We start from the raw sequence: 20,607 nt of genomic DNA, 5'->3' as shown, positions 1-20,607 counted from the left end.
GGTCTCCCCTCAGGTGAGAAGCCTATGGCTCTGCCCCCTCAGGAAGGCGGCACTCCCAGAATCATCTATGCGCAGATGGGTTGGCGTATGCACCTCCAATGTGTTATTTGGTCCAGGGTATGTGGTGAAGTTGGCCTGGTAGGACAGCAGATAAACCAGGTGCTGCGTAGATTTTCAAATGACAGCAACCATGACAGAAAGCTTGATGAGATGGACAGAGGAGATTCACATTTTTATTCAAAAGCAAAACTTAAGAGAATGGAAAAAATCCAACCACGCTCCTTCCCTTAAGCACTCTTGCATTTTACTGCTTAAGAATGAACAGAGAATGACCCTAGATGTGTCAAGGAAGTCATCCCATGGACAGCCTGTGAGTATCATACCCTCATGGAATCTAACTTGTCACAATGTCCTGTTTTGAGGTATTTTAAAAAAAATTGTGACAGTGGATGATGTAAAAATGAAGCTTCCTGTCAAGATCTTAAATTTTGCATCAGCTTATGTGGACACAGGGAGAAGTTTAGCACCAACTAAAAGCGGCCTTGGTGGCATTGAGGGGCAAAAAAAGCACCTGCCTTTAGTCTGAGCACCAGGAGCTACCAATGAGCAGCAAGAACCCAAAGTCTTGCGCATCCCGTCCCTGCCGGGGCCAGGTAAAGGCGCTGCCTCTGGACCACAGCCTGTCCCCTCTGGGGTTAGCACCCTGGGACACAAGAGAATACCTGACATACAAGGAGAGGCAGGGGCCCTGCCTCCCCTTCTCAAAGCCACCACTCCCGTCCTAATCTGGCTAAGAAGATAGACAAACCCACAGGCGGGCCTCTGCTGTCCTTGCGCAGAGCAAGCTGCCTTCTCTGTGAGCCTAGCTTTGGCCACCAAGGGGAACAACAAGACACCAGACCCAGAACCCTGCTCAGAGCAGACACAGCGCGGTAAACAGAGGTCCACAAAGACAGCACCAAAAGAGGGAAGAAAAGCCGAGAAACGGGGCCCACCTCGTTTTTTGGTTGGTTGTGGTTTCAAACGTTGATAGCACCTCAGGGAGACAAGATCAGGGACAGTCACATTGAAACACCATAGCACCATTTATTAGACTATTTCAATTCATAAAAATGCTTCCAACTCCAGAAAACACACTTCAGTAACAAAAGGAAAGAGATTGGTTGAGGCACATCAGGGATATATCAGTTTCCCACCAGCTTGGCCTTGCTTTGACATCTGAGGCAGTCAAGTCTCCTCGCTCTGTGACACTGGATTTTCAGCTACTGTCAGACCACGCTCACACATCCACCGCCATCAGCTATGGAGCAACAAAGCCCTTCGACTTCTGTTCTTGATGCTCAGCACTAACAACCCCTAGCTCTGCAAACTACTGTTTCTTTAAAGCAGCAGGTGGGAGGACCAGAGGAGGCAGAGTCCCTTCCCATGGGCCAGGGCCACCACAGCAAAAAGGCAAGGCAGCACCCTGGAGGGCTGGGCTGCTCAGTCCCCACTATAACCAGACTTCAAACTGACCCCTCCCCAATCCGCGTGATACCCTCAGTGTTGCTACTGACAGGTGGTTTCTCCAGCTAGCACCAGTTATTCTGTGAGCTCCTGCTGCAAATGACTTATATTCTAAAAGAAAACCTCTCAGGTCAGAACTTCAAAAGTCCTCTTGCACACAGCAGGCAGGGACAACAAAAACAAAGCGGAAGGAAACAAAGCTGGGGGCGGGGCACCGAACGCTCGCACTGCCTGTGGACTGTGGAGACAGACGGACGGACGGACAGACGGACGGACAGACGGGCACCCTGGGAGCAGACTCCGAAGCCATCATCTTCCCGGCTATAACGCTACTCTTAAAACTTGCTCATGCCGTCAGGTTCTTGAGTTGCAATGGCTTTATTTATTTATTTTTTCTTCTCATGATAAAAATGTCTTGTCAATCATCTTCAGGACTTAAAAAATGATAGTGCCAGTAAAAATAAAAATTTTGATTTTTCTCTTTAAGAAGCCTTCAGCAGCAAGGGATGGGGGATATAGAACTGTGCATAGTTACGTCTTAAATACATGTCTAAAGCATGCTCAATTCAGTGACAGATTTGAGGTAGGTTATACATGTAGTGTGTGAAAGTCAGCAAGGGCTCAAGCACAGCCGCGGCGCTGAGCCCCGAAACAGCGCTCGCTCGCTCGCTCGCTCGCTCGCTCGGACCTGAAGGGCCAACGTGGAACGCCTCTTGCCTGCCTCACCTCACGGCAGCCTGCTTCCTGGTCTAGAGCTCATGAACAAAGGCTGTGCAGGCTTGGGGGATGGACATCACGTGCTTTTCAGCTTGTATTGGTTTCTCCATTCATCTAATAATGGCTTTGCTACCAAAGGGTGAGGAGGTTTGGAGCATACTGAATACGCGTCAGAGAGATCCACACACTGCCAGCAACAGTTATCACCTGGGCCACGCTCAGGACCTTGCAAGCCATCAGCCAACCTGGGGCTTCCATGGGCCATATACACGGTCACATTCTCCAAATGCTTTGTAAAATATCATATTTAAGATTATTTAAAATGAAGTTTTTCAAGGCACCCCCGCATCTACCTAAGCACGGAGTCAGATGAGACCTGCGTAAAAGCACTGATGCGATTAAGCAAAATAGCATTTCAAGGACCAACTCTCCCTCAAAACTAGAAAATTAGCATGCGCCTTAAAGCCTGTGACTCTTTAGCTTGTCAAACCGAGGGTCAGAGGCTTTCCTATAAATCTGAATTCTGAATAATTCTAAGTCCTGATAAGCTCTTGGGTATTTATTTCAAAAGCAATAATAATTTCATTTTTTTGTCCTGTAAAATAATTGCAACTTTACAGACTATGGTTAAGGTGGATTGACAAAGCACATTAAATATTCAGCTACTATTTACAGTCTCTCCCACAATCACAGGTTAAAATGTACTTTTTATTCTTTTCAAGTTGCTGTTTAAATCTAGGCAAAAGTGCTTAAAAAAATCTTTCACTATTTACAGTTAAAACCAGACCACAAAAATGCTCAGGACACCTTTTTAGCCACTCTCTGCCAGCGCTTCCGAAGGGCTCTAGTCAACACCCGGCCGCTCGGCTCTGGCACAAGGCACCGCGAAGCTTGGGGACTTGGACCTGCCTTCAGCATTGTCATGGGATTGCTACGCTCAGTTTATTAAGACCAAACCTGGCTAGAACCACGTGCTAACTGCTGTCTCAGGGCTCGGCTGCCACTGTGTGTGTCCTGATGAAGCCCCCCACTCACCACACACGTCCGCACGCATGGGCAGCCTGACTACATGGCTAATGGCTTCTGAAAAACACTCATGAGGACTGACCTGCTGCAGACACACCACCACCACCGCCGCTGCCACCTGTCAGGCCCAACCTCTCAATGTCACAGAAATTAAAGCACCAACGTTCTCATTTTCAAATCGCTGAATGAATGCACCAGGATTTTAGGATTGGGCATGTTTCAGGGGAGATGGAGAAGGGAGAGGGAGGAGAGAAAAGATCCAATGGAGAACTGGCCCCCTTAAAGGAGGAAAAGCATAGCAACCTGTTGAAAACGCCTGACCCTTGCACTTTAAATGAAGTGTAGGCCATGCCCTGCAAGGGCTGCACCATTGTCCCGTGTGAAGATCCAGGAATAAGGACGATGCGTGACCTGCCATCACACTGGCTGGCTGAGCTCTGGCAGGATGCCACCTGCCCCGAGAGTCAGAAAAGTCCCAGCACACTACTACAGCACCAGGCTCCAGCACCACACAGCACCGCAGAGCACCCGCAGAGCACCGTACAGCACACTGGCTCTTCACAGCTTGGGTTCAACTTCTTGATTCTATAGATACAGTAGCCCTTTTTCAGTATCGACAAACTTTGGGGCGATTTTTAAGAAATCTGCCACTAAGCTTCCTTCGGCCCAGTACTCACCGGCTTTATCAACGGGACGAGAAGAGCTCCTCGGAGCCTCTCGACTCCTGCTCCAGCTTGAGGTGCTGCCTAGCGAACCAGGACATCATATGACTTGGTAAATAACGGACAGAGAGGATTCAGTGTGGAGACTAGCAAGCTTGAAGCTGTCTACTTCCAACCTGGTTTCTGGGGACATCTAACACCAGCATTTCCAGGCCAGGCCCCCAGATGTCTGCAGCTTCCCCCATTCCACAGAGGAGAACGGGGTGGTCCCAAAAGGCTCCCCAGCCTGTGGGAAGGAGGGATAGACCAGGGCTACATGCTAACCTTGGTTTGTGGGGCAGATGGCTGAGAGAACCTGCAGCCCCCAGGAGGCTGGGCTCGCCAGGCAGGAAGCACTGCCGGCCTTTCCTGCCCACCTGTAACCCATTACTATTGTCGCTTTAAAAAAATCCAATAAATACATATTTTAAATGGAATTTAAAACTACGCTCCTTTGTGAAAGGACACTATAAACTTTCTTTCCATTATTGTGATATACAAGGATAAAGTTTTAAAAACAAAAGGAAAATAAAAGCCCCCTCAAAACAAGGGGAAAAATAAAACGTGGAGATATAAATATTAAGATCAAAAAAAAAAAAAAAATCACCCGACAGCCGTAGTTTCTTCAAAGTGCTGGGGAAGAAGAGGAGGGAGGGCGGGTCAGTTCTGAGGTTTGGACCATAAATACATATATATGATAAGCATATCCATATATGTAGATATAGAGAGACTTCTGCACCCCCAACCCGCCCCCGGGTATGAGGGCAAAAGCACCACAGAGCAGCTCGGGCCGGGCCCGACGCTGAGGTACGCTGGCTCCTGGCACCTAGATCCAGCGGCTGTAGGGGCCAGTGACCTTTGTGTAGGCGTAAGAGGACACGGTGACCGCGGAGTCTGTGGGCACGGCCAGTGCCTGCCGGGTAGGGACAGCCCCCTTCTTTTCTTTGTGCTGGGGCTCAGCCACCATAGCACCCCCCCATTTTCGCTTCTTTCCATAGAGCTTGGCCTCCTGCTGGCCCAGGCCCAGGCGTGCGGCCTCCTCTTGCCGCTGCCGCGCCCGTTCCGCCAGCTGCTTCATCTTGGCCTCCCAGAGCGCCAGCCCGTGGTTGGGTTGGTTGAGGTTCTTGTGTTGGTAGAAGACCAGCGAGATGCGGGTGGGGTGACAGCGGTTGGGTTTTTTGAGTGGTGTGGTGGCATGCAGCTCTCGCCGGGCACACTCGATGAGGATGGAGCAATGGGCCGGGGCCACGGCCACCCCGCCTATGTTCTCATCCAGGAAGTTGTGTTCACTGTCCGACCACAGTTCCTCCTCGTCCTCTTCCACCGCGGGTCCGCTCTTCTCTTCCTTCACTACCCCCTTGCTGGGGGGCTCCTCAGCTGTCCCTTCCTCCAGGCTGAAGGGATCCCACAACTTCTCCTCTGATTTCAGGGCCCCAAATAGCTTCTCGTTGGAGCTCAAGGGCATGCCAAAGGCTTGCCAGGCTTTGTCCAGCGGGTTGGCCCCCGGTGTGGGAATCCTGCCCTCCTCCACCTTCACAGGATTCCACAACTTGTCTTGGAACCCAGGGCCACCTTTCAGGGCGGGGTTGAAATCCCCGGTTCCCATCCCCCATGGCTTCTCAGTTAGGCTGGGACCAGTCAAGGTCGAGGTGCCGTTCCCAAACTTGCAGGGGCTCCATGGCTTGCCTCGAAGCCGTGCTCCAGCATGGGGGGCCGACTGCTGGCCTTCACCAGTGAACAGTCCCCACTGGCTTTCTGGGAAGTGTGAAGGAGTGAGACAGCTGGCCCCAAAAGAATTGAGCTTGTCGGGAACAATGGTAGGGCTTTCCCCCGAAGGGAACATGCCCCAGTTGCCACCTACACTGTTAGTCCTCTTCGGGGACATGCTTGGGCCTCCTGAGTACTGTCCCCATAGATGACTGGGTCCCCCATTCTGAGATGCTTCTGGCAAGGGTGTTCTACTCATCTTAGCAGAGTCTCTGGGAATGGACTCAGCCTGGGTCAGAGGGTCTATTGGCTCTTGCTTGATGGATCTGTTGTAGCAACTGGAGCTCTGAGCAAAGGGAGAGGGGTCCCTGGATGCTGGGTGGAGCTGGGGGACCTTGGGTAGCAGATATTCCTTGGGGCCTGGGTAAGCAGGCTGCTGGTGGTGAGGGATGGGGTGGTGGTTGTCTGTGGCAACAGCCTGACCTGGCAGCTCGGCAAACTCAGCACCACCGTAGGCCGGGTTCAGGCTGTTGTGTAGAGCATGGAGATCTGGCTTCTTCTCAAAACTGCCTCCGCTGCCCCCATGCCCCCAGGCACTGGGACCCAGGAACTGGGAGGGGAAGACAGGGTTGCTTGATGGAAAGCCATAGTAGCCAAAGGAGGGAAGTGTATACTTGGAGTGGAAGCCATTGACGGAGGCCAGGCCAGGCTGTGCATAGCGCGAATGGTAGGAATACACACTGCTCATGCTGTAGGGGTCGGAGGGCCGGCAGCTGCCCAGCACCGAGTAGCTCTCCACCACCGCATTGCCGCTGTACTTGAAGGAGCTAAAGTGGTTCTGAGGCTCCACCTTGAGGGAGGGCTTCAGGCTTTGCTGGGACAATCCACCCTTCAGAGACAGGCCTGGGGAAGGCAGAAGGCAAAGCATGAGAGATGCATCAAAGATGAGACATGTGCCACAGCCTAGCAAGGGCTGGGTGTAGAGGGCGGGAGATGGAAGCTCCTCCCTTGCCTGACAAGTGGATGGATGAAATGTTGAGGTGAGCTCAAACCTGGTCTGGACTTACACACTGGGCTCCCCTTGAGACTTCCAAGGTGGAGAGACACAAGCTTGTGCAGAACCTGTGTCCTCTCTGCCATCACTTTACTCTCTGACCCCGGAAAATGCCTTAGTTTCAGCTGAAGCTCATTTCTCCCACGTGTGGGCATGGGGTGGCAGGACCTACTGCCAGGGAGGAATAGGAGCTCAGACACATACAGCCCACTTCCCACCTCTGGGCCCTACAGCAATGGCCTCTGCCCCAGACACAGTCAGAGCATGCTGGAGCAGCCAAGTGCTCTGTCTAGGGGATTTATATCCAGGTACTTCACAGAACGTCTTTCTGAAGGACAGAGCGAGCCACATCAGGACGTTCCTCCTAAGTGGCCAGTGTGCCGTGAGGTGAGGGTAAGGCCCCTTAGGGTGGTAGCCCTTGCTTGCTTACCTGGGTCCGTGGTGACTCCAGCCAACTCCAGGGCCTCCTGCTTGATCTTCTCTGGCGTGTTCAGTTTCTCCTTCTGCAGCTTCTTCTTCTCGGCCGCCGCCTTCCTGGCTTCCAGCTGCCGTTGGCGGCAGGACTTGGCAGGCTCAGGCAGCCGCCGGACCTCTCTGGGGAATGCTGTGAGCACCTGGATGGCCCCGCTACTGACCTTGGCGTTCTGGTTTTCCTCGCTGCCAAACTCATCCGTGCTGGCCATCTTGTAGAGGGGCAGCACGTGCAGTTGCTCGTCCTCAGGGATCTGGCCCACGCAGCGATTGTCTTCCTTGGTCAGGGTGCAGACCTGCCCCACACAGGGAGAGGAGATATGGGACTGGAGTCCATGCCTGGTGAGAGCTTCCAAACCGTCTCCTCCCCACGGCCCGACTGCCAGCCACCTGCCATGTCCCATCATGCTGCCCTGGCTCCTAAGGTTCTAGACACTAACAACACAGAGGCTGGGAGGGAGCGCACACACGCTCAGTTTCAGTTGTGTTATCTCTGGTGCCCCTGTGGCTGAGCTGGGACTGGGGAGGAAGCTCTGCCTGAAGCCCACCACTGCCACCACTGAGCCACACCAACAGGCTGACGCCTTCCTCCGGAATCCCGACTACTCAGAGCTGCTGCTTCTAAGGTAACCTTTCTTTTTATTAAAAATGACCTCAGAAGCCGGGTGTGGTGGCGCACGCCTTTAATCCCAGCACTTGGGAGGCAGAGGCAGGTGGATTTCTGAGTTCGAGGCCAGCCTGGTCTACAGAGTGAGTTCTAGGACAGCCAGGGCTACACAGAGAAACCCTGTCTCGAAAACAAACAAACAAACAAAGGTCCCGAGTTGAATTTCCAGCTGCCACAAGGTGGTTCACAACCATCTATAATGGGAGTTGATGCCCTCTTCTGCAGGCTTTGTATGCAGATAGAACACTCATAATACATATAACATAAATGCTGTGGGGTAGGGAGAGGCAAGAGAAATAGGGGAAGAAGTTCAACCTCTTCAGCAGGTAAGAGGCCCACCTCACTGAATTAGGCAGCCTGACAGCATCCTTTACTGCAGGAACCTGAACAAGCACTAAAAGCCTGTGACTATCACCGTCTCTATGGGGAGGGGGTGGCGCTCCAGAGGAAACCATTTCTGCCCTGAGCTGTAGGGATTCCTCATGGCATATGGATGGAGAGAGTGTGACTCACCAACTGCCCATCATCTGTGGGGGAACTGGCTAAATAAATAGCTGATATCAGAGCTACACATGAAACTCCAACAAATTTAAATGTGAATCCATACTCACTGACACAGAAAGCCCAAGTTACCACTGGTGAGGAAAAGCACACTACAGGACAGCAGGTAGACTCTGACCACCATGTAGATAAGAGTTTTATACAGCTATGTGGCCATGGTCATACACACAGCCATAGGAGGGGTGGCCACCAAGTGCTGACTGTGGCTATTTCTAAAGACTTCAGAAAACGGTTTTTAAAAGTATTTTTTTAATTCTATGTATGTGTTTATATCCGTGTGAATATATGATTTATGTCTCACAAAGGCTAGAAGAGGGCACCAGATTCCCTAAAGCTGATGTGGCGTTACCTGAAAGGGTTTGCTGAGAAATAAACTGAGGGTCTGTCTCCTGAAGGGTAGCAGTGCTCTCAACTGCTAAGCCAGCTCTCCAGTTCCCAACTCTCCAAGTTCCTATAAGCAGATGGCTCAGCTCTCTCTTGCCTCCCCCTCTCTCCCCATTCCCTTCCCACCTCTCTCCCCATGGCCGGCCCCTACTTCTCTACTCTCTCCTTCTCCCTGCCTTTCTCTTCTCTACCACCCTCTTAACTCCTCCCCCCATGCCCTGAATAAACTCTATTTTATACTAAAAAAAAAGCAGATGGCTCAGTGTGTAAAGCTATCGCTGTGCCAACTGGAGGGCCGGGTTATATCTTCAGGACCCACAGAAGAAGCCAAGCACAAGTGGACCTCATCTTACTGGCTACCCATCCTAACTCCAGGTGCCAATGAGAGACTGTTTCAAAAATGACACTAAAACCTTTAGGGATGGACAGCTTTACAGGAGCACCAGAGATCGACCTTTGGCCTCCAGGCACATTCACATGCATGTGCATGCATGGCTGTCCACATGCACAGACCCAGCCGTGTACAGGCACGCAGAGACTAAGACATGAGAAGTTTGAGAGTTTGGCTGCTGACAGTTAATCTTTAAGAGTAAAGCATGCAGGAGTGTGGAGGGCAGGTGGCCTCACCATGCTCTTGCTTCTGCCGGCTCCCCCAGTGTCACCACCTCTTGCCCCCTCTATCCTCGAGGACCTGCCCTTGCTAGCACCTCAGTCTGGGCCCCCAGCCTTCTCCTCAGCCCCTGCAGTCCAGGCTGTACTGAACCCAGCTGAAAAGCAAGCGCAGCCTCCACCGCAGTACCCGCTCCCTTGAGGGTATCTCCACCTCAGTCAGCCCCGACTCCCCGTCTTCTCCAGCACACACACGCATGCCTCTGAGGACCCACTCATTCAAACCTCCCTGCCTGCTCTTACTTAACCATGTAGCCTAGCAGGCATCTCTAGGAAGACTTCCATTTTTCATCCCCAAACCTCATCTTACTTGTTCTACTGCTCAGTAAATTCACATATTGGCTCTGGTTCCTCACATGCCTCCTAGGGTCACTGATCTGAGGGTTATCTCTGTGGAAGGGCAGGAGCAGGCCATCTAAGCCAACACTACCTAGGGCTTCAAGAATCCACTCTACTTCCCTCCTCACAAGGAGCAAAACCCATTAGTTGGCTCCTTCCGCTGGCCCCAGGCTTCCTTACCACAGTGCACCCATTGTAGAGGTTATGTTGGTCCTTGTGGGCGTGGGCACAGAAGTCCATGCAGGCTGTGACCCCTGAGAAGGGTCTCCCTTCCTTCAGCCCCAGGCGGCAGTCGATCGCCACATCCTCATTGGTCACCTGTGTGAATGGCCAAGAACAGTGGTTCAGAAGGCCTGAGTGACCAACCCCGACGCTGCCCCTGGGATCCAGATCTTAGAGAGAAGCAGGTTAAGATCACAGCTGTGGCGTGAACCTGGGCCATTGAGGGAAGGTTTTCCAGTTGAGAGGTCCTGGCTCTGAAGGAATGGCTCTCTCCTAGGTTAGCTCAAGCTTGTCTGCCTGGATAGATGGGAACTCAAGCTCCTCAGAGGAAGCTAGGCCAGAGGCACTGCAGACCAATGGGGAGGGGAAGACGGCAGGGTGGGGGAGAGCTAGGGGTGGGGTGACTAAGGAAGGAGTCTTATCAAAGCACACAATGGCTCCAAGAGACTTCTAGGTTGAACGCACTTTAAAAACACAAAGGAAACAATACTCCCAACTCTCCAAGGTCAGGGAACTTGAGTAAAAACTGCACGAGACAAAGGCCCTGGCTTCAGTACCTGGTTCTGATAGGCCTGGGGTGCGAGCCGCTTGTAGAGGGGAGCAACTTCAGTGGCCAGGTCCTGAAAGCTATTCCGGAGCACCTCCTCCTGCAGGAAGAACAAACAATTAGGTACATTCAGAGCTGCTCAAGCCGGCAAACTTCCTGCCAGAAATGAGCCCACCAGAACCATTGCTGGGAAGGCAGGAAGCCAAGTGCGTCCAGGGTCTCAGCGTTCCCCTGGTGTGTCCATTTTCAATGGGGATACTGAGGCTCACAGGAAAAGCCACTATTGGAAGGTGCAGTCATCCTGACAGCTAAGCTACTCCATCAGTTACACACAGCCCTGTTCAGCTGGGACAAGAGAGCAGGGTCTTGCACTCAGAGCTGAATACTGTGGGTCACAGGTGTAGTATGGTGGGCGGGGATTTTCCAATAGGTGTGGAACACGAACATGGAACATATTTGAAGGAGTGGCAGCAAGCACACAGCATGGAGAGAAGCCAGGAGCATGGCTCCATCACCAGTCAGTACAACCAACACGATGGTGCGTGAGGCCTGGCCACTGCTATGCCACTGTCTGGATGATGTCATAACACAGCTCCAAGGTGAGGCTTGAGCTGGGGAAGCACAGGCCTGGGGAGGGACCCTGCCTCCTTCACCATCAACTGCTCTGAGTGGTCTCTCCTGTTGGTCACGTGGGGGTAAGGAGACGTGTGTAGCCGGCAATCTACAGCACCAGGGACAGCTCTTGGAGAAACGGAGCCATTGCCTTTTTATTCTGGTGAGTCTAAGGCCCTGGGACTCTTCAACCCACTGAGACAACCACATTTGCTGCTCAGAAGAAAGAGCTCTAGAGTATTTTTAGCTTACAAAATTGTCTAAAAGATTTTGGGAAAAGGTACTGAATTTGGGAAAATGAAGATTTTTATATGTGTATGCTTTATGGCATATATGTGCAGGGGGTGGGGCTGCAGAAGCCAGAAGAAGGTGTCAGTTCCCCTAAGCTGGAGTTACAGATGGCTGTGAGCCACAGTGTGGGTCCCAGGTCATGAACTCAGGTCATTTGGGAGAGCAGTGCTCTAGTCCCTGAAAACTATTTAGCCAGGAAGATGGTTACATGGGCTATGGTGCACAGAAGAGGAACCCAGTGGCTGTCCCTGACCTTGGCAGAGGGGAGTCAGTATTAGGAGCCTCAAGCTCTGGAAGGCCAAGACTGACATCAGGATGGCCAGGATACTTGCACCCCAGCAGAGGGGTTAGACCCCTGACCCCTACACCCCGGAAGTACAAGCAGGAGGGAGGAAGAAGGGGTGAAAAGGACACTGTGCTCATTCGGAGACCACCTCTTGCTATGGCCACTGCAGCACGGAGCACAGAAAACACAGCAATAGAGAAATGGCCTTGGCTGACACAGATCCTATACCCCTTGTGGAAGCTACAAGAGTCCAAGAGGCCCTTGTTCAGTTGTGACAGGGACATAAGAGAGGTCCTGATGGGAGACCAGGGTGAGTAGCCATGGAGAGGCCTAATCACAACCCAGTGACTGTACGTGTGGACTGCACTCAGTGCACCAGGACATGGAGACAGTAAGGGCCTAGATGTCTGTATGAATGCCCCCAATGTCTGCCCAGCCCAGTGGGGGATGGGATTCCTTACCAAGCCCTGTACAGATTCAGAGGGGCATCCACAGAGAGGAAGACCCCCCCTTCTTCCTATTCCTACACCCCGCAAAGATGCCCCGCAAAGAAATGATCAGATCAAATTCAGATGAAAAATCTGCATCTGTATCTAAGGTATTCAGAATAATTCCTCTAAAGCTGCCACGTAGGTCTGAGGACCTGTGGCCAGCAGCCCTCAGTTTTCACACAGCCTGCTAACGTCATACATTGCCTGTCCATCTGTGCAGCGCCATGTCAATCCTTCCTCTGCAGAGCTGTTAAGGACGCAGGTGGGGAGGCGCGAGGGGGGGCCTGCCGTGTGCCGGGCACCGCTTTTCTCACCTCCTTCGGATTGTCTCCCGTGAGGCGGAACTTTCGTGGCGTCTTGCTCCGAGCATATTTGCAGCCGTTGAAGTACATGCTCCAGGAACAGCCGAAGGAGAAGGAGGCACCGCAGGTGTTAGGGTCTTTGCCTTGGCAAGCACAGGTCCGGCTGCAATGGATAACACAGGCCAAGCATACAGATGTGGTCTCTGTTGACACTGCCCCTGTAGAGGACTGGTTTCCACTAGCCTCTGGCAACAAGGGCTCCTCCTTCCACCCCACAACTCCTCCAAGTTTCCCAGTACAGGTTATTCTCTGAACACTCAATGCTTGGTGAAACATGACTGTTCAGAAGGACACATAATGTATATGAGTTGGAAAGAAACATTCTTCAGGGAAAACTTAAAGGGTCAGGAAAGTCACATGGTTGTTGAGGGCTGGGGGAAGGGTTGTAGAAGGGTACAAGAGTTATGCATGCTTGCATGTATGTGCACATGTGTGCACATGTGTATGTGGACATCAACTTCAGGACTTATTCTCTTTTATCATATTGGTCCTGGAGAGTGAACTAAAGTTGTTAGGCATGGTGGCAATTGCCTTTGCCCACTGAGCCATCGAACGGACCCCTGTTCTCAGTCTCGACTGGGTAATATGACTATATCAAAATCCTCTAAGCTGCTGGGGGTGGTTGAGCGTGACTTTAATCTTAGCACTCCAGAGGCAGAGGTAGGCTTTGAAATCAAGGCTAGCCTGGTTTACATAGCTAGTTCCAGGACAGCAAGATCTTGTCTCAGCAAAAATAAAACAAAAATCCTCCAAGCTATATACCGAAAGGGTAACTTTACTGAAACTAATTGCATCTCAGTGAAAGGGTAGGAAAATCCAATAAAGATAGGTTAGTGTTGATCTGGGGCTGAGCAGTAAAGCTGAGCCAGGGCCAGAACCCAGCACTGCCCAGCATCCCAGTGCCTGCTACCCTGGTTCTACAGCCCCATCACCACCTCCACCACTCCAGTACATACTCATCATTGAGGCCACATCTCCGGCTGGTGGGGTTGCCGTACTTCCGGAGGGTATCAGTAAGCTCCTGGTAGAGGGTGTCTCCAAGGCTTCGAGGGATGCCCTCCCAGGCCAGGATCAAGATAACAATCACGGCGTTCTGACAATGGTGGCCTGCCCGATGCCGCACCAGGCACAGCAGCTTCTCCTCCAGTGTGTGTCTTCGGATCACCTGTAGAGACATGGGACTGAGCCACTGCCCTGCAGGGCCACACAGCTCTGCATGGTACATGCCCCTCACTACCCCACAGACCTGTAGCTGTCCATCTTTAGGACAGCACCATTAGGGAAGAAGAAACACATTTTAAAACAGCAAAATAAAAAATAATGACAATGAAGTCTAAGACATTTGTGACCAATACAGACTTAAAAGGAGGGAAGTGTGAACCAGAAATATAGTGGAAAGTTTTGTGATGTCCCAGAATGTCTGCAGAGAAGGCGTTGCATAGCTATGTCCATTTTACACTTGGGCAGAGAAAGTGCTGCACATCTATGTTTACACTCAGGGTATAATACTGTGCAAACCAGCCTGAGGCTCCTCCAAAGTATGACCCGTAGGTGTGGCAGTCAGGAAGGACCTAGGCTGTAGACAGATGTAATCACACCTGCCTTTCACACTCTGCAGGTTACACAGAAAGGTGTGGCTAGGTTGGCAATGCCAAGAAGCAAAGGGGGCCTGACAAAGTCAGGGCTCAGTGGGGACATCTGTTCATTAGAAGCTGAGATGCCTAGCTCTCCTTAACCACACAGGGCACTTCGGCCCAGTGCAACTAGCTTCTCCAGTTTGTAAGAAAGACTAGAAATGGAGAGCTTTAATACTCTGTTGTCCTGTCCTTTCTTTGAGACAGACCACACTCTTTGTCACTACGGTAAAGTATGCATAATAAACTGACACAGTGTGCACTGTAGGCTTTAGGTTCATTCAGCATGAAGCTACCACTTTCTCTAGAGCACCTTCCTAACACTGTGTCCCTTTAATTCAGTTCCTCATGTTGTGGTGTCCCCAATCATAATGTTATTTTTGTTGCTACTTTATAACTGTATTTTCATTACTGCTATGAATATGTAAATATCCGATATGCAGGATAACTGATATGCGACCCTCCAAAGGGGTCAGGACCCACAGGTTGAGAACCACTGGTCTAGAACTTTTCCTTCCAATAAATGAATAAGCTGAAGCTCCACTCATGGATTATTATTTGTGCTCCAGCTCTGCCCTTCTGATGCTCCCCAATGCCTGAGATAATTCTTCTGCTTTTTCTAATTAAGATTTTCCTTTTAACATTTATTTACTGTGCCTGTGCATGCCCCATGCAGGCCAAAGGGTAACTTAGGAGACAGTTCTGTCCTGACACCTCGTAAGATGTAGGAATGCAATTCATACCACAAGGCCTGTGTACAAGTGCCTTCATCCACTGAGCCATCCTTCTTGCTGACTGCAGACTTTGTATCTGATTTAACTGTATCTGGGGTCTTGTACATCCTTGGTGAGCTCTTTCTATTCCCATCCCTCAGCACTGTCCTTTCAGCCTCTGTCACCCGACTCTGATGTAGGTCATGGATGTGGAATCAAATGCAATCTATAGTTGACAACTGGCAGTACTCTCAAGGTGTTCTGCTTGTTATAGCAGGTTTCGTGACTTGCTACAAATGTTACAGAATATTTTACACGCTAAACGGCACACAGCCCTGATCATGAGGTCTTGGTCTAAGGCAGGGTCACAATGATGTTATTCTCCCAATTTCCTGCCAACAATCAACTACTATTTTTGAAATGTGTCTTGGAATTCAGAAGAATACAACCGAGGTACTGAGTCAAATGCTGCTTCAAGACTCTGGCTGGTTGTCTGGCTCCCGGCAGATTGTAGGAGGCCTACTGTGGGCACTGACACACATCTGCAGAAGCTGTTATGACAGTGAACCAGGGTTCTCCAGGCCTTACAGTCAAACTCTGCTTATGACTGACATCATTTTGCAGGTGGGTTCTCTGAGGAGGCACCTCCTACCACATCAGACCTTTTACTACAAGGGCCACCTCCCATGGGGTGGACACAGCATGCACAGTCACACTTTTTAAAAAAGCACCAGGTTCCTTTGTTGTGAAAAGTCCTACAATAATGGCTAGAAGGGCCGAGAACAAGTATGTGATGTTTTGAGTTCGGTCGGTCGTGTTATTTTCATTAGCCTCAGAGATGCAGAGGCAAGGAGTGATCCCACGGGAAGATGGCAAGTGTGCAGGCAACATCCAGGTCAGCTACCCGAAACTCCTGTGGCCTTCCTGCCTTTGCCTGTGAGGCCCTCCTCACCGGAAATGCTTCTTCTCCTTGGGCTACTTAATGTTTGTCGCCCTGTTCATGTCTGTGTTCCAGGGTAGCCCAGTCTCAACATTCATCCAGCCCCTGTCCCTTAACTCCTACAAATGTAGCATCGCAGCTGTCTCTTGGTTAAACTTTGTGTCTCCAGGTCTCGATTCCAGGGTGCCTAGGGCATTAAACATGGCTCAGTTCCTGAGAGCCTAGCTCTCTCTAAGCCAGCTTTGTAGCTGCAGACACTCATGATGTGAAGAGCTTGGGGAGGGCCCAAAGGGCAACGCTGAGGGACTGAGGTCTGTCAATGACTTTCTCCCTGACCAGCTACTCAAGAGCTCTGCTTAGAGGCTGGGAAGAATTGAGCCTCAGCATAATATTACCCAGAGGCCTTGTCTTGTCCCCAGCCTGTAGGTCACCCTCAGTGTCTTCCCTGGCTTCCAGGTAGGGGACAGGAGTACTGGCCACTCAGACACATAGAAAAAAGGAATCAAAGCCCTGGGGGAGGGGGTGCCAGGAGTGAGGGGAGGTCAGATAACAGGTTAGACTAGCTACACCTCCTCCCTTCCAGGATCTTCAGCTTTTACCCAGGAGTCACACACAGTTAGTGTAAGATGAACACAGTTCCTGACAGCACAGGATGCCTGCTGCTGGCATGTACGTAGGACAGAGGTGACCAGCTGCCACAAGGGTCATTGGCACCAGGGTCCCGTGATGGTGAATGTCTACTTCCTGCTCACCTGCCCTGCCACCTGTTCTACCATGTGAGCCCAGACACAGCTCAGCTGTGGAGACCCAACACTCACCCACTTGGCGATGGGACAGCCTCGAGAACTCTTCCCCTCCTTGCCCGTGTAGATGACCTTTTCAATCCGGATAGCTTTCCCCTTTTCTCCATACCTAGAGAGGAGACAGAAGCCACATCAGTGAATACCCAACGTTAGGAGGCAGGCCCAGGTGCTTCGGCCTGGGCTTCTGGCTACAGAGAGGGGGAGGGGGAAACTGAGGCTACTCTGCGCACAGAGGGGGGGGGGCACTCACATCCAGACTCTCAGCCACTTCCAGATGCTGCTCCTCTGCTCCTGTTCCACCTGCCTGCCTCTGTCCTCAGGCAGAGGGACAGTTAGGCACAATAGTCCCCACATACTTCTGACTCTTGAAGTTGCCTGAACCCACAGGCATTTATGCTCAGTCCTGCTGGCCAAGGACCCCTTTAACTACTTGTAAATTCAATTAAAAAATGAACATACAAACGAGTGTGTGCTTGTGTGTGGGTGAGCTTAGTGACTGAAGGATACTGGGGGAGTGACTCCAGCAAACACCAATGCTGGCACACAGTGGACAAGGCTGCCCCCTAGTCCCCCACACATGCCCACTTCCTGGGAGCCAAAAGTCTAAGCACTGAAGAGTCAAAGGCCTCTGACATCATGTACTCAACCACACCATGTTTACAGACACAGCTATGACCATGAGCATGTATTATACAGCAACACGGGGCAAGGCTGGCTCCAATACAGCCTGATGGACAGAGAACCACTCTCTAGCTACACCATTGTGGCCAAGTTACTGAGTCCATGTGGGCCTCAGGCTTCCCAGATGTAAACTGGACACAGGGCTAGCTCTACCTCCCAGGCCTGATAGTGTACATGTATTATTCAAGGAATGCCAAGCATGAGGGAGGAACTCAGTGAATCTCCTTAACAACATAAAAGCCATCTTCTTTTAAATAAATTTTCAATGTCTTTTGCAGACAAGGGTCACTTTCCATCTGGAATGCACTCTCAGTCTCTCTCTGTACTGACTGAGCTCCTGACAGGCTATGTACATCTTCACTCTGGACTTGACTAAGAGTGTTTCCAGCTATCTCTCAGTATGGGGCACAGACTTCTTTGAAGAGTGCCTCTGAGGATCACCCTTTAGGACCTAGGACCTTTAACGAGGCATCGATGAACTTAGCGAATGCATTTTAACATCTAAGGAGACCGGTGACAAAAGCATCTTTCTCTAAACAATTAACATGCTATTCTTTAAAAGATGGATTCATTCCATGTATGCTGTGCTTGTGTGAGTGCACACACCTGAGCATATGCAAGCCAGAGAGCGCATCAGAGCCCTCGGAGCTGAAGCTACAGGCACTCTCGAAACCGATGGCTTGCTCTCTCTGGGTGCTGAGATCCAAACTCCGGTCCTCGTGCTTGCACGGCAAGCACTCTGCTAAGCCATCTCTCAAGCTCCAACACGGGCAGGCATTTTTTAAAAGGTTAAGTAAAAATATCCTTGTATTCTGTAGTGGATTCAGTTTGAGTATGACATTTAAGTGTGCCATTTAGTGAGGCATAATGCTATGGAGATGTCTGCAGTTTAAAGTCACCTCATTCTTTGTGTCATCTGCTCTACTGTCATGAATCACTAGACCCCAGATCAACCCAACAAGGGCCCTGGTCTTGGGTGCAGCTCAGTGGTACAAAGGCTGGCATGGTTAATCCCCTTCATTACAAAGGTTCTTGTAGACAAAAGCCAATGGCCAAGGTGCTCTTCCCTCTCTGTACTTATGGCTTTCTTTAAGGGGGTTGTTGGAGGACAGTCCCACCATGTAGCCTAGGCTGGTTTAGGAACAGTCTTCATGACCTTAGACCCCTAGGGGTGGGGATTACCCGCACTATCCTGCCAGTACTTAGACTCCCTTTCCCAAGAGCTTCCTTGTTGCACTTCCCTGGCTGAAAAGGAAACAGAGTTTCTTTTTCAAACACTGAACTAAGCCGTCTATCTCACTCAGCTCTTAGGGGAGGACAAGAAGTGTTTCTGACCACATTAACAGGCGAGGGCTGCCAGTCCCTTATAGGAAGTGCTTTGCACACACCATTTAAAGCCTCTGTAGCAGGGCTTGACATGACAGCGTAGCTTTTGTTTGGTGCCTGGACAGGTCTCAGCGCAACAGGCTTTATCAGGACACAGCCCCCAAGGGCAGGCCTGGGACCTAGGTCTATCTAGGGAGCCCTGCTGGAGGCTGCTGGCATAGGGCTGCCGCAGCACTCACAGAGAGGGACTATCATATTCCCTACAGGAGGGTGAGCTGAGGACACTGGTGCTGGCTTTCTGACCAGCTCCTTCCCCATTGTCCTGTCCTTGTGAGAAAAACTCCTCAAAGGTTGTACTGGAGACCAAGAAGAAAGGGCCACGTTGCCTACCCAGCTAGATTCTTTTTTGTTCCTTTAAAACAAAAAATGTAAGACACTTGAGGGGGCTATCGTGGTGTGCGTGAAGGTCAGAGGACAACCTGTCAGTCTCTCCTTTGGCCATGAGGGTTTAAGATTACACTCAGGCTTGAGAGCAAGTGGCTTTACCCACTGAGCCATCCCACTGGCCTCCTTTCCTCTTGGAAATGAACTTGACAATCGATTCCCGCTTTGGTTCTTCTCCTTACATGCCTTACTTCCTGGCTTATCATGAAGATTGTAAACTACTCTAAATCTGCAAAGACTGGCTGAAGCTTGCTTCACGGAGGACAGCTAACAGCTTGGCCTACGGTGTTTTGTTTTTGTTTTTGTTTTTTGTTTTTGTTTTTTGAGACAGGGTTTCTCTGTTTAGCCCTGGCTGTCCTGGAACTCACTCTGTAGACCAGGCTGGCCTTGAACTCAGAAATCCACCTGCCTCTGCCTCCCGAGTGCTGGGATTAAAGGCATGCGCCACCACGCCTGGCTGGCCTATGGTTCTTAAAAGTTGGCCCCTGGATTGTTGGCAGAGTCTCACTACTTGGGAGCCAGGAAAGTAGGCAGGTTCTCAGGCCCCACCAAGACCCAGCGTCCTGACTGTGCTGTCATAAGTCCTCAGCAGCTTTGGACTCCTACTTCCAGTCGAGAAGCATTAAACCTGGACGTCACCAGCATTGAGAACAGTCCACTAACGCTCATAGACGCCTTCATCAGTGCAGGCCCCTGCAGTGCCAGGCTGCAGAGGAGCCTTTCCTTGAGGGAACTCAAGGCTCTGGGTAGTGGGCCATCTACAGACTGGAGCTGGACAACAGACTCCAATTATCTATTAGCATCAGGACCTGGATATCCAGGATGGTATGATGCCCATAAATACACTGGGATATTTTAGAATCTGTTTTCTTTCTTTAAAGATTTATTTATTTTATGTATACGAGTACACTGTAGCTGTCTTCAGACACACCAGAAGAGGGCATCGGATCCCATTACAGATGGTTGTGAGCCACCATGTGGTTGCTGGGAATTGAACTCAGAACCTCTGGAAGAGTAAGCAGTCAGTGCTCTTAACCACTGAGCCATCTCTCCAGCCTCCTTAGAATCTATTTTCAACTCCATCATCTTCTCCAGATTTGTGCCCTGCAAACAGCTAAAAGCCATCAAAGTCCCCTTGATGTCAGTGTATGTCCCTCCCTGACTGGCCCACCTGACAATACAGTGAAGAAAAAAATGAAGAGAGGCACAGACAATGTCAGCTGGGACAAGACACAAACAAGGCCCTCATAAGAAATCCATTGCCCACCTGCTTCCCTTCTTACTCTAGAATAATACGACATCTGTAAGCTAAACTCAGAGAAGAGGAGGAAAGACAAGCTGCTAGCCAAATGTGATCACAGGCTCTGTATTCAAGAGATGAGCCTGGAAGAATCTGTCTTATGGGAAATCAAATTAGCAGCGAGTCCATAGGGTCCTGTCAGCAAGATTCAGG

The 20,607-nt window shown here is 50.8% G+C and overlaps 1 protein-coding gene across 5 annotated transcripts in view; it reads right to left on the bottom strand.

Annotated features, from left to right (window-relative positions):
• Window positions 1–1,510: 1,510 nt before the first annotated feature.
• Tet3 (tet methylcytosine dioxygenase 3) overlaps window positions 1,511–20,607 on the bottom strand; it is a 95,247-nt gene continuing 76,150 nt past the window's right edge. For all 5 annotated transcript variants that reach the window (XM_029478287.2, XM_029478286.2, XM_021164553.3 and 2 more), the window contains 7 exons: window positions 16,719–16,812; window positions 13,570–13,778; window positions 12,566–12,716; window positions 10,582–10,671; window positions 9,983–10,120; window positions 7,142–7,478; window positions 1,511–6,560 (listed from right to left, as the gene is read on the bottom strand). In XM_029478287.2, the coding sequence (XP_029334147.1) occupies window positions 4,777–6,560; window positions 7,142–7,478; window positions 9,983–10,120; window positions 10,582–10,671; window positions 12,566–12,716; window positions 13,570–13,778; window positions 16,719–16,812 (2,803 nt within the window). In that variant the 3' untranslated portion in view covers window positions 1,511–4,776. The remainder of the gene's footprint in view (window positions 6,561–7,141; window positions 7,479–9,982; window positions 10,121–10,581; window positions 10,672–12,565; window positions 12,717–13,569; window positions 13,779–16,718; window positions 16,813–20,607) is intronic.

The sequence above is a fragment of the Mus caroli genome, unplaced genomic scaffold (assembly GCF_978045245.1).
Source record: "Mus caroli unplaced genomic scaffold, Mus_caroli_1 scaffold_7, whole genome shotgun sequence".
Taxonomy (NCBI): Eukaryota; Metazoa; Chordata; class Mammalia; order Rodentia; family Muridae; genus Mus; species Mus caroli.
This window is presented reverse-complemented; position numbering and strand designations above follow the sequence as displayed.